This window comes from Chelonia mydas, chromosome 18 (genome assembly GCF_015237465.2).
Source record: "Chelonia mydas isolate rCheMyd1 chromosome 18, rCheMyd1.pri.v2, whole genome shotgun sequence".
Taxonomy (NCBI): domain Eukaryota; kingdom Metazoa; phylum Chordata; order Testudines; family Cheloniidae; genus Chelonia; species Chelonia mydas.
This window is the reverse complement of record NC_051258.2, coordinates 7,476,781-7,490,539: the sequence shown is the minus strand read 5'-3', so window position 1 is coordinate 7,490,539 and position 13,759 is coordinate 7,476,781. Positions and strand designations below refer to the sequence as shown.

General features: G+C 50.0%; 1 protein-coding gene across 1 annotated transcript in view; it reads right to left on the bottom strand.

Moving 5' to 3' along the window:
• The window catches only part of IGSF21 (immunoglobin superfamily member 21), a 258,358-nt gene that overhangs the window by 90,950 nt on the left and 153,649 nt on the right, over nt 1-13,759 (bottom strand). Inside the window, exon 3 of the mRNA XM_037881422.2 lies at nt 10,833-10,954. Coding sequence (XP_037737350.1) covers nt 10,833-10,954 — 122 coding nt within the window. The remainder of the gene's footprint in view (nt 1-10,832; nt 10,955-13,759) is intronic.

Here is a 13,759-nt window from a genome sequence, read left to right as displayed (position 1 = left end):
TTCTATGTAACCTGGGCAGCGATGGGGACTTGAACTCACTCCTTTGCCCTCAGCTGGCTGGGGCCGAGGGCAGGAAAGGAGCCTTGCACTCCAGTGGTTCCAGTTCTGGATGGGAGGTGCTGTGGATGGGCCAGGAGGAGTCACATCAGAGACAGCATCTCAATGTAGAAGAAATGCAGGGTGAGGGGTTCAAGGGAGGACCTGTCCTAGGCACTTTCGATCCCTTCTCTGGGCCACTGGTTCCACGGTCATCACGATGCTGAAAGCATCCCAGCCTGCCTGGTAAATGGCCTGCATCTCAGCCATGTGAGGGACCCTGTTTCATTGTACGAGGAACGTGTGTGGCCATGAAGAGGGTTCCGTGCCCAGAGTGTATAATTAGCCCAGGGCGCCCCCGGGCTAAGCCTTTAAGTACCTTTTTGTAACTGGCAGCTTGGGAAACACCCACGCTCTCTCTGTACCTGAAAGACGACCATAGAAGGAGAAGTTATACTTGAGGGCATGAGCTGAGAGCACACGCTGGGATGAGCAGAAATCTTCCTCCTGCAGGGACCATGATAAAGCTTTACTCCACTAGCTAAGCAGCCAAGGGGGTGGCATGACAGTCACTGCCAGAAACAGCTCTTAGCTGGCATCTCCTATTTTCCTATGTAGGAAGGGACAGATGGTGGGTGGCTAAGGATGGGGATTTGTGTGCTCACCCCGAGCAAAAGAGTCTCACCAGGGATATGGAGAATTAGTGAGGCATTTCAGAAAGTTCTCCTGGCCTGTCCCTGCTCTCTGCCATTTCCCTTCTTCCTCCCAACTCTGATGCACTGGCCAGAATCCCAGGCTGGAGGTAGCTTTACTATGCCCCCAGCTTGTCTCTGAGCTGCAACGTGCTCTGGGCTTGAGCATCTCGCGGCCTGTTTTGCGCAGGATAATTCAGGACATTTTTGCAACTCCTTCAGTTCCGCAGAGAGTACCATAGACGAGGGATCAGTTCACCACTCCAAGATAACTTCCAAGCTGGTGGGCCTCCGCCTCTCCCATTGTACTATGCAGCATCAATTTCATGTCACTTTCTGAGGCGGCTAAATATAGATTTGTGCCTAACTTTAGCTGCTTCCCTTTCATAGACCCCAAAGCCAGAAGGAACCCCTCTGATCATCTTAGTCTACAGACTAAGTCGAACACAGACCATAGGACTTCCTGGCATCAATACCTGTTTGAACTAGAGCAGATCTTTTGGAAAAACCTCTGATCTTGAATTAAACAGGGCCAGCGATGGAGAACCCACCACATCTCTTGGTAAGCTGTCCCAATGGCTAATTAGCCTCACTGTTAAAAATACATGCCTTATTTTCAGTCTGAATTTGTTTGAAAATTTGGACATAAGCAATTTGCCCCAGACAGCACAGCAAGTCCGTGGCAGAGTCAGGACAAGAACCCAGACGTTCTGCTTTAATGGCTAGCTCCCACTGGCTCGCTCTATCCTGTATCACTGTGTAAAACAGGGACTAAATATAGAGCAAAGCAAAAAGACAATGGTTTTGGAAGCAAAACCCATTTGCATTCAGAAAAAAAAAATCTGTCAAGTCAGGGAATGTGTAATCAATTAGTAAAGCCTCAAAAACACTCTCAAAACAATAATTAGTCATGTCAGAAAATTCTACAGCAATCAAACCAGCAGATGAGCAGAACACACACTACCCAGGAAACCAAAATCCTAAACTATGGGAGGAAAAAAAACAGATTTCTTGGTGCATTTCTCTTGAGATCACAACTTCCACATTAAGCAGGGAGATGCTGGACTTGTCAAGGTAAATTAGCCACTTCACTGCTGCCGCATGGGCGGGGCACGACGTGTGGGGCAGAATGTGTTGCCAGTGAGAACCCATGTGCTCCACTAAAATTCCTACTTGGCCGGCTCATCAAGGCCACTGGGAAGTGTATTTGAGTGGGAGGAGATCCAGGTGGGGGAGTGCTTGCACCTGGCGCTCTGCATCTAGGACACAGGGGAATACACACTGGGGCACGCACCTGGGTGAGGTGGCCTCACTAGCATGTTTTTTTGCCCTTTAACATAGATCCCTATCCCTTCCAGACCCTCAGCCAGCCTCGCGTGCAGGGCAGATCTAACCTTAAGCCTGTTCCTTCCTTTGACAGCCTCATCCAGCCTCCCCCACAGTGAAGGCTCCTTCCCTGGCCTCTTTGCCAGCCAGGCCACCCAAGCAACCTGGGGTTGTCCCTCCCCACCAGTGTGTGCTGAATAATGTAGAACAGCCCTGTGCTGAGCACTGGGACTTTCAGGTCCCACTTAAAGCCCAAGGAATGGGTTGGGAAAACCAAACGCGAAGCTGCCTCAGTCCTCGGGCACCGTTGCTATCTCTCTCTGGCTACTGTGCAGACATTCCCAGCCACTGGGCCCGGCTCTGCAACATTCGGAGGGCCGAGCGGTGGCAACGGGCCATCAGCTAGGCTGCTCTGCTCTGCAGCGGGGGAGAAAGCTCCAGAGACACAATTCCTCTCCCAGCTTCCCAGTATGCTGGGACAGCATGCACTCTCCTCCACCCTCCTTTGGGACAGCAAATCTGCCACAGCAGAGAGAAGGAGCAAGGCAGTGGGATGGCTGGCACCCCCCAGGCATGCTCAGAAGAAGCAACCCAAGGGGCTATCTAGTCCCAAGCATGTTACAACTAACAAGACCCTGATGCCAGTCTCAAAGGGAGCTCCCCCAGTGCCTCCGATCCTGCGCACTCCTTTCTCTACATTCAAGGTTTAGCCCTCATGCAGCACCCTCTTCCAACACACCTGCTCCTGGGTATTAGTCAGGTCCCCATGCAGCTCGCTGAAAGCAAAGCATGTGTGTATGCACACGGGCATGCACACAAATACATGCATGTGCACGCACACGCCTGCATTCACACAAGAATGCCCACGCATGCGTGTGGGTGCACGCACAAAAATGCCCGCACTGACGTGGGTGCTCAGACATACACACGCGAGCAATGCGCCCAAGATTGCCCACACAGACGGGCCCACACACCTGAACACCTCTGTGCATATGAGCACAGATACACAAGAATGCATCCGCGGACATGTTCCGTTGTTGTCTGCAGTGCTGTTGTAGCCGAGTTGGTGCCAGGATATTAGAGAAACAAGGTGAAGGAGAGAATATCTTTTATTAACCAAACAAGGACACTCCACCAGAGAAGGACATCACATTGTGGAATGCGCCACCCAAAGACCCGGACAGAACCTGCTTCAATGCAGAAAAAAAAAACACTGACCACCCCCCCGCCCGCCCCCCCCCCCAGTTGTCACCTACCACTCCACACTGGAACTCCTCTGGGGTATCACTGAATAATTACAACCCATACTCAATGGGGACCACATCCTGAAAGCAATCTTTCCTGAACCCCCTCTTCTGGCCTTCAAACAAGCCCCCAACCTCATCATCAGAAGCAAACTCCCCACAGACGAGGACACACCAACTCAAAGCAGCACCAGACCCTGCCGGAACACCAGATGCTAAACCTGCAGACATATCGCCATTGCTGAGATGATCAACACCCCTCACAACACACCTTTCAAGATCCATGGGTCTGACACATGCCTATCACAACATGTGATATGCCTCGTCCAGTGCCCTAAATGCCCCAACAACAACTATATGGGTGAAACCAGACAATCACTATGCCCTCAAACAAATTTACACAATAAAAGACAAAAACACTGTAGCACTTGAGAGCGAACACTCTTCACAAAACACTCACTCGATATCTGACCTCTCAGTCCTCGTCCTCAAAGGAAACCCGCACGGCACCTCCAAAAGATGAGCCTGGAAGCTTAAATTCATAACACTCAAAATCATGGTCTTAATAAAGACACTGGATTTATGGATTATTACAATGATCTGTAACCCACTAACCCCCCTTCTTGTCCTATGACTGCAGGAGTGTTAATAGGCCACTTCACCCTGAATGGTTCCTTGGAATATGTGCTCATTACTCATGTTAAACAATAAGAACAGCTCCGTGGAGCTCAAAAAGTTGTCTCTTGACCTTCACCTACAGAAGTTGGTCCAATAACAGATAGTACCTCACCCACCTTGTCTACACACACACACACACACACATATAAAATTACATGTTTAAGTAACCAGCAGCAGTCACTCTGGGGAAGCAACCATACATTCCTGAGGATACAGGAACGTTTTATTGCCTAGCGCACAGAAAACAAGAGTTGAAATACGTTTAGCACATTCTAATTTTAAGAAATATTGCAAAACTAAATACCTTATCCTGGCCTTTTTAACTTAAATTAAGTCTCCCCCTGACATTTTTCAGGCTCCGGTTTTGTTTGTGTAATGCTGGCCATAAAGCAAGCGTGTAATTAGTAATAAAGGTGACACGCCTCGAAGTGATTTCTTGCTCAGAAGATGAGCTTTTCTGCCTTTATTTATTTATTTATGTTTGGCCTCCTTTCCTCAGTCTATTTTTGAGGGTAGTTTATGTAAATTCACCTCCCGCAGCTCCATCCCCAAATTATGGGATGGACCCAGCCTCTAAGGACAGGACTGAACCCTTTGTTGTTAATGATCAGGTAATTAGATCCAGGGATTATCACAGCTGCGTGCGTGGAGTCTAGCTGCAGCCAGAATAGCTTGGCAAAGTTCACCTCTCCCCTGCCACTCTCTGAATAACCAGCACCACTGGGCAGAGTGGCCAGGTTTTCCCACACCCCCACCGTCCAGGCCAGCTCTGTTCAGCTTATGAGACATGGACGCCTGCTCCAGGTGAGCTATATTTGATATCACTGGAGGGATTTTTTTTTAGAACTGGTTTCAGAGTAACAGCCGTGTTAGTCTGTATTTGCAAAAAGAAAAGGAGTACTTGTGGCGTCTTAGAGACTAACCAATTTATTTGAGCATAAGCTTCCGTGAGCTACAGCTCACTTCATCGGATGCATCCGATGAAGTGAGCTGTAGGTCACGAAAGCTTATGCTCAAATAAATTGGTTAGTCTCTAAGGTGCCACAAGTACTCCTTTTCTTTTTTAGGACTGGAAATCCAGGCATATTCCTTTTACTTCCCTTCCATGTATGCTCTTATGTACCCAGAAGCCTTTGCTCCTGAGAGCTCCTGCCTGACTGGGAAGGAGAACAGTGATCCGTGTAATGACCCCTCCAACTTTTAAAGAACAAGGGCTCCCAGAGAATCCATCCCAGGTTTCCCACCGGGCCCCGTGCATGTTGGGACAGGACTTGGGGAGTTTAGTCAGATCGGGGTGCAGTGCCGACAGGCGCAAGGAAGCTCAGAGTCACATACTGCCCTAGTGAGTCTCAAGGGCTTTGCGTTTGGAGCTCAAAGCATTATTGGGACGTGACAAGGAACTCAACCCCAGCAATGCTGCTTTGCCGGGTGAGTCACCTGCAGACAGGCCAGTGCAAGAAAGGGGCCGCTTGCCAGGGGAGTCTATGCGGCCAGTGTAGCCCACTGGTCAATCCATTAGGCTGTGGGTGTAGCCCACTGGTCAGTGCATCCCCCTTTGGGCCCGTACACCAAGGACGTGAGTCTGTTGCAGCTGCAGGAAAGGAGCCCGGCTCTTTAGTTCAAGCGGTAGCGGTGGCTGCGTGCTTCTCGCTCTGGTGGTCCTTGGTTCCATCCGTAGCGGTGGCCATTCTACACGTAGTGGCTTGTGCAGAGACAGTTTGTAACTCGCTGGCCAGCATGTCGTGTGTCTTAACCGGTGCCTGGAACAGACTCAGGATGTGAGTCTGTTCCACCCCCGCTACAGAGCCTGCTCTTCAGCTCAAGCTACAGAGACCCACGTGGTCAGCTCTGCGGATCCCTGGTGCTGGCCGAGACGGTGGTGGTCACACATGGAGCCTTGGACAGAAAAATATTCCAAATGTCAAGGCTGCAGCTGAGCCTGGAGCCCATGGGGGGAGTGGAGGCAGAGTACATCCTGGTGCCTACCATCCGCCAGGCTGGCACTTGGAAGGGTACTATGTCAAAGTGCACCCCTAAACAGCTTAACTAGGGTGGTCCTGACCTGCAGGGGAAGGACACTAATGGCATGGACAGACCACAGCCCACGCGCTCAGGTGAAGGCAGAGCGGAAGGAGCAGCTCCAGAGCGCCAGGATTTTGTCTATATTACCCACAATCCCCTGGAAGAGAACACTGCACAAAAAAAATCAAGCAGAGCTGAAAAATACAACATTGTCTGATTTGGAGTCCAAGGCCAGGCTTTAAAACAGGGAAACAAGTGAGAGCTAATTCATTAATTAGCAGCTTCTCTCTCCCTCCCTCTCTTTTTATGAGTGTGTTACAAAGAAAATGACTCTCAGCAAAGAGTGAACAAGAAAGGGCAAGGGAATGCAGGAGAAAGAAACAAAGAAAGATGAGCAGAGAGTGTAGTGGAAAGGTTGGCTGCTAAATGGTAAATATAAAGAGAGGAAGGGATAGAGAGTAAAGGGGGGAGGTAGAGGGAGAAAAAAAAAAGGAAATGGGGAAGAAGTAAAGGAGGGTGGAAAGGGGGCCAAACAAGAGAGAGAGAAAGGACACCAAAAAGAAAGAGGTTCATTAGGAAGAAATAATTTCTTTTCAGTATTTGGGGAATTGAAATGAAATCGATGTCATCAGAGCAGGCAAATTTAGGTGATTTTGTTTCCATTCGGCAGGCAATTAGGTGGCCTGTCCTGTCCTCCTAACACTTTCCTCTCCCTCCTGGAAAAACCACATCCACTCTCCAGCAAGGAGCAGTACAAATCGAAAGGCAAAGCTCCTCTTTCTACATGGTGAGGCCTGAGCAGGTGCCTCTCTCTCCAGGGAATGCCTGAATGGCTGCTCGTGTCCTAACAAACAGCTGAGAAAGAGGCTTTAATGGCCAACAGTCTGTCATGTGGTACCTTCCCTTGGAGACCTGTGCAGTAAAGTTATCTGGAATTCTAACTGCTGAGTACACGCGCTTGTGTGCGTGCATGCACGAGCGGTGGGATGGGGGGAGACAGTAGGGAATTTATTGGCCACATATCCACAGAATCCCTAGTTCTATATAAAGCCCTAATGGGATCACATTGAAAGTACAGTATTGTGAGCAATTCTGCAGTCACCTTATCATCGGGAGAATGTCTGTGAGAATCAAAGGGACAGGTCAGGCCGACCAAATGATTCAGGTCTATGTGGAGTGAGTTATGAATAGGGATCAATTACAACGTAGCTGCCCTGGCTTAGGAAAAAAGGCACTGGTGCATTTTGGGATGGGGACAAAACAGGGTGTTTCGTGCTGCAATGAGTAATTAAAACAATTATCTGTTACAATGGTTTGATGAGGCAGTGTGGCCTAGTGGGTAGGGCCCTGGACTGGACTCAGAATGCCCAGGTTCTATCCCTGGCCTGCCACTGACCTGCAAGTGTCACCTTGAGCACATCACTTCCTGCCTCAGTTTCCCCTCCTGTCCTCTGTCTATCTCGTCTGTTTAGCCTGAAAGCTCTTCGGATCAAGGACTGTACATACGGTACGTAGCCCTGATCATAGTTACAGCTCTCTAGGCACTGACAAAGATTCTGGGTAAAATTTCCAAAAGCACATAAGTGCCTTAGGAGCCTAAGTCCCATTGACTTTGAATGAGTCTTTTAGGCTCCTAAGTGCCTATGCCACTTTTCAGAATGGGACTTAGGCCTTGTCTACAGTACAAACGCCTTGCTGGTATAGCTGTACTGGTAGAGGCTCCTAGTGTAGACGCTGCTAGCACAGGAATATGACCTCCCCAAATTATATTAGCTAGAAGCCCTCTTCTGCTGACGTAACTGCAGATACACTGGGTTACTGGGTTTTTTTGCCAGCATGGCTTGTCAGCTGGGGGGGGGGGGGGGGGGCTGTGAGTTTTTTACACCCCTGATTAACACAGCTATGCCAACAAAACGTTGTAGTGTAAACCTGGCATGACTCTTAAATCACTTCGGGGCTTTTGAGAATGTTCAACCAGCTGTCCCTGGAAGCCTATGGAGTGATGTCAGTTGAGGATCTAGCCTAGGTCATCATAACTAAGTCAAGGAGAAGATCTGGACACAAATGGCTACCTGAACATACAGGACCAACAGGCGGCGCTCATCAGACAATTCTATGCAGGAACAATGGGGATTCTGTCCATATTACATGTTGTTAGAGTACCAAGCTCCTCAATCCGTTCCTAATTTCCAGGGAGATGCTCAGGCTATACTGGATGGCTGGACGCTCTTTCCGCCTTTAAATGCCCCGTCTTTCCTGCCCCGAAGGGCCAAGGGCAGGGAGAAGCTATCAGAGCAAGCACAGTTCGCCCCCGCATCTTGCCTCTGAAAACTGCACCGTTCCTGCTATCATGCGTTTTGGTAATCTTCCTCGCCTCGTTCTCTCCCTCTCCCACTGCAAGAGAGGATGAAGCGTTGACAGCTGTGATGCCGGGATTTTTCTCTTGCTTGAAATGCATTAATTTGTAAATATCTTCATTTATATGTAAATGTGGCATTCTTATCCCTGAAGTCCTGTCGCCAATCTAGCAAAAGCACCAGCAGCCCTTGCCTCTAACTTGATTCCTCTTGGTATAATGTTTGGGTTGTTGGCTTCCTCCCCCCGCTCTCTTCCCTTAATTTTAGTTTAAAAGCTTTCTTCCTCTCTAACGCCTCCCTTCCCCCCTCGCTCTTTGGATGAGCGCAGGTAGGAAAGAACCATTGCACCAACATGTCACGTCCTGACATGTCCATCAAAAGCAGCTGCTCTCGTTTCACTAAAAAGCAGCCTCGCAGACTTTCAGCTGTCATGAGACAAAGTACTAGCGTCCAAGTTTCCAATCAGCCTTTGCAAAGATCGGCAGATATTCAGAACTGGGTCAGGAGAGACAATGCAGAGAAAGAGAGGAAGATAGGAGCTGCCACAACGGAACTGGCAAGGCAGATTCTCGCTCCTTCTCATCATGGTCTTTGTCATGAGGATGAACATCATGATTTACAATGCATGGTTGGCTTGTTGGCCATGCTTTGCGCTTTGATTGGCTTCCAATATGCCTCTTCCTCAGGGGTTCTCCAGGCAATGACAGTGGAATGGCAACAGAAAAGGTCAGAGTGACTGAGCGTCCTGATTTCAGTCGCAGTCCTTGGAGACATTACCATGCTTGACATGGGCTCCAGAGAGGAGAGCCCCTGGGTACGAGCCTCCGGTTCCCTGCACCAGGGCCACGTGAGTGCAGAATGCAACCATTCAGACCCGGTAACATTCCAGCCCCACGGCACTGCTGTAAGTGACCGCGCAAGATGCTGGGCTGTGAAGAATCGGGCCCCAGGAGGCCAACCCAAACTCATGAGAGTCCATCCCGGGCCTCAGAGGGTGGAGTTCACACTGTGATCATGGCCTTTTGTAAGCCCTCGGGGATGAGCAACAGACGGAACTGAACTTTGCTGGAGAACGGAATGGCCCAGCTCAGACTTCATACAGACACAGTAATGTTTTACGTAACCTTAATCCCAGTCTCCGAAGCCTCTTTGGTACTGGAGAGCCCTCTGCTGCTTTGAGGTGACCCAGGCCACTGCTGACTCTAGACCTATGGGAAGCCCACAACTGTATATGGGGGCCCCACCCATTAAACTGTCCAAGTGCTGGTCTATGGCCCTGCACACCTCAAAATATGGAGTTGAAGCCTAGGTGCATCCAGACCAGGCTCTGGTGCCTTCCTTAGGGCTCTGAAATGGTACCTGGAATGCTCCAGAGCCCGCAGCATGCTGCAGCAGGCGGAATTTCACTGGGAGTGAAAATTCACTGGGGGCTCAAACTTCATCTTTCCGGGGGGGGGGAGCTAGATACCAGGATAGGGTCACAGTGAGGAAGAGGCGAGGGCCACGGGCGATCAGGGAGTTTGCATCAACGTGGACAAGGTTGCTGACCGTCAGGATCTTGCCTGCCTCCTCTGCACAGCTGTCAAATCCTCTCACCTGGGCTCTGGCTCTATATCTTTGTGGGAAGGATCCCAAATGTTGCAGCCTGTCACCAGACAGAGCGGGCAGTGCCCAGCCCTTCAACTACTGACCAGAAAATTGTTTCAGCAACTCCGGGGCTTCTTAAAGGGGATGGACAGACAACCGCGTTTGCGTCTGATGCCAGCACCTGTCGCTCAGTGGAGCCAATGAGTCCTGGCTAAAGCTTCCGGTTGCCTGCACTCCTTTCAAGCAGTTATTGACCAGTTAGAGGCGCCTGGAGGCAGAATAGGCGTTAGGTGTTGTGATGCTGAGCCCCACAACTAACTTACAGGCACCTAGAAAATCACAGGCACATACTGGGATTCACGAAGCCTGAGGTAGGCGCAAAGGCAACGGATGGGGAGAGATGACGCCTTCAACAGTAGTTCACCAACGCCAGCACGCCTGAGCTAGCCAACGGGAGAGGCTGACCAGGGGGGTGTATGCTACCTCCCACCCCTTGCGCAGAGATAGGCGCCTCACTCTGCTAGCGATTCTCGGCTGCGAACCCTCTCTGGCATAAGGCCCCGAGGCTACAGTCACTCCCAGGCCTGTGCTCTCTCTCACTCGTTATCTTTCCGGCACAAACAATTCTGTAATGATTTACTGACAGTGGAGTACATTACATCAGAGAGAGTACATTATATATGCCACACTTCTCCTAAAAATGAGTGGTCTGTGCATGGTTTGCCTCATGGTAGGTTTGCACAGTTCAGACCAGGATGAAGACACACAATCTCTCCCCCCCCCCCCCCCCCCCGCCAATATTTTAACCCAGTAGACTCCTCTGAAATTGCTCTCTCATATAACTTAGGAAAGTTCTGAGCACCCTCTTCAATGGAGGCGGAATGGCTTACCGCACTGTTGACTGGTACACCAAGTCCTCTCTCTTGCGATAATTCTCCATGTGTGAGTAGTTGGTGGAGAACATGGCATCAAAGGTGAAGATCTTCTGTTTGATGGTACCACCATCTGTTACCTGCCAAGGACAAAAACGTGTATAAGAACTTGATAGCTGGGCTTGTCCTAAATGGGCAGACAGATAAAGCAGCATTGTACATCTTACTGGACCACGATTTGATTCAGAGATGGGTCCAAGCTACCAAGTTCAGAGCCAAACTCCCTCAGAGTCTAGGAGGTGTTCAGATCTGGAGTCTCCATTTGGCTCCGTCTCTACGTTTGATGCACAAGCTTTCAGGCTAAAGCAGGGGTGGCTTTTTTATTCATCAACCATGATCCAGCCTAGCTCAAAACCCTGTGTAACAAAAACATATGTTTCCCCAGCACACAGCTCTGCATGGGGCCATGGGCTTTTCCCATCTTGTCTTGTCTTCATGGTGAAGAAAGACCTGGAGCCTCCCCCTTCACAATGTATGGGAGTGACCTCTGTTGGTCAGTGAAAGTTACACAGAAAATAGCCAACCATGCGGCTCATTGGGCTAGTTTCCATAGCTCGCAAGCCCCATGCCATCCGCCCCATGCTGCCTCTGCATCCCTGTCAGTAAAGCACAGCAGCCAGCAAACCCTCAATCTCCTGCCAACCCAGATCGCCTTCCAAAATCTGCGGGGCAGAGCTACTTCCCCTAATGATCAGACACTGGCCCAAACTACCAAGTTTAGAGGGGTTCCAATCCAGAGTTGTTGGCCAATCTGTTACAGGGATAGAGACCAGAGTCTGAGGGTGTTTAGCTCCGGGAGTTTGGTACCAGACCCGTCTCCAAAATTGTTTATCACATGTTTTATAAATCACAATAGAAGAGCGCCCATCCAATGCTCCAGGTGCCCTCAGACAGACAGACACGTCAGTTACCCCAAGATCCAGTGGAATCACCTAGCAAGAACAGAAACGTAACACAAACTAATCTACCTCCTCACACAATCCCCCAAACCGTAGACCACCATCACTGAGCCCTACCCAATGCCCAGCTCCTCCCAGACAAGGAAGGATGGTCCAGTGATTAGAGTAGTAGCCTCATATTTAGGACACCTGAGTCCAATTGCCAGCACAGCCACAGATTCCCTGGGTGACTGTGGGCAAGTCTCTCTGGGCCTCAGTATCCCACCATAGTATGGGGATAACATCACTTCTCTATCACCCAGGGGTGTTGGCACGCTGACTCTATTTACCGATTGTGTGGGGCTCAGATGCTCTTGTCATGGGGGCTAGATAAGGACCTTAGCTAGAAGACAGAAAAGGTGCAAACCTTGAAGGTGTCTCCCCGCCCCCCTTCATCTTTTCTGCCCGCTTTTAAATTTTTATTTCCTTTTCCCACAAATGATTAAAAAAAAACACCCCACTCTCATCTGCTAGGCTGTTATCTCTGCAAAGCTCCCTGCTATCCCATCACAAGAGCAGGGGCCTTTTCTCTGGCTTCATTTTCTCTGACTCCTATCTCCAGCCAGCTGATCTGATTTTCTCGTTAAAGGAATCTTATTGTAAAAGGCTGCTGGGGACTAAGTTGCCCTGTCGTGTGTCCCCCCCCCCGCCCCGACTCCATTCGCTGTAAAGCTCACAGATTTATAATGCAACCCCCCCCCCCCCCAACACACACACACACTTACTTTTTGTGGTTAAGGCTGTTCAAAAACAAATGATTACGAAGTTTTAAAAAAAGTAAATGGAGGAGAGATAGAACAAACAATAATCCAGAGGGGAGGATAAAATAAAAGAAAGAAACTTTGATCCACTATTCACACAGTTGGCTTTTGAGGTCTGGCAGTGGGGCTACAATTCCCGCAGACTGCCGGAGGGTCCAGGAGCTCGCCTGCGCCGTGCTGGTGCCATAAGACACAGGCAGGGGCTTTCAAAGCCTTCCCAAGCAGCAGGGCTGCGTGGGCGCACACGCCTTAGATCCACTTAAATGACTTAGCCTGCCGTGTGGCTGCATTTTACTGCTTGTCTCAGCGTCTTCCTGATAAAAATCGAACCCTGAACACTCTGCGAGGGACCTGGCTGCATGTGGACGGGGACAGTGCCTCTTGCGGAGTAGCCCTGGGTCAAAACCCTGAGAGGGGGGCACCGCCAAGGAGCTCCCTGATTTGCTCTTCCCCTTGTATCCGCTGTGCACTTGCTGTCGGCCCACCTACATCACTGCGCTGTGGCTCCACCAGCTGCAAGGAGAACATAAGAACGGCGATACGGGGTCAGACCAAAGGTCCATCTAGCCCAGTGTCCGGTCTTCCAACGGTGGCCAATGCCAGGTGCCGCAGAGGGAATGAACAGAACAGGGAATCATCAAGTGATCCATCCCCTGTCGCCCATTCCCAGCTTCTGGCAAACAAGAGGCGCGGGACACCCTCCCTGCCCATCCTGGCTAATAGCCATTGATGGACCTGTCCTCCATGAACTTAACTAGTTCTTTTTTAACCCTGTTATATAGTTTTGGCCTTCACAACATCCTCTGGCAAAGAGTTCCACAGGTTGGCTGTGTGTTGTGTGAAGAAATACTTCCTTTGGTTTGTTTTAAACCTGCTGCCTATTTCATTTCATATGGTGACCCCTAGTTCTTGTGTTGGGAGAGGGAAGGGGCAAGGATGAAACATAGGGGAGAGAAAGTCCATTTGTCCCGTGGCTCAGCATGCAATGGGGAGCCTAGCTCTCCATAAGCAAGGAGAGATTTGTGGTGCATGAATCCAATGCTGCTGCAAATAAAAGGTGGATCTGTGTCCTTTAAACACAAAGGGGGTCTGTTGCGTTTGTGGCTTCTTTCTGTACATCTCAGCAAGCCAGAAAGATGCACTTAACTAAAGGACCTACCAGTGAAATGTCCGCTGCACGACTTTA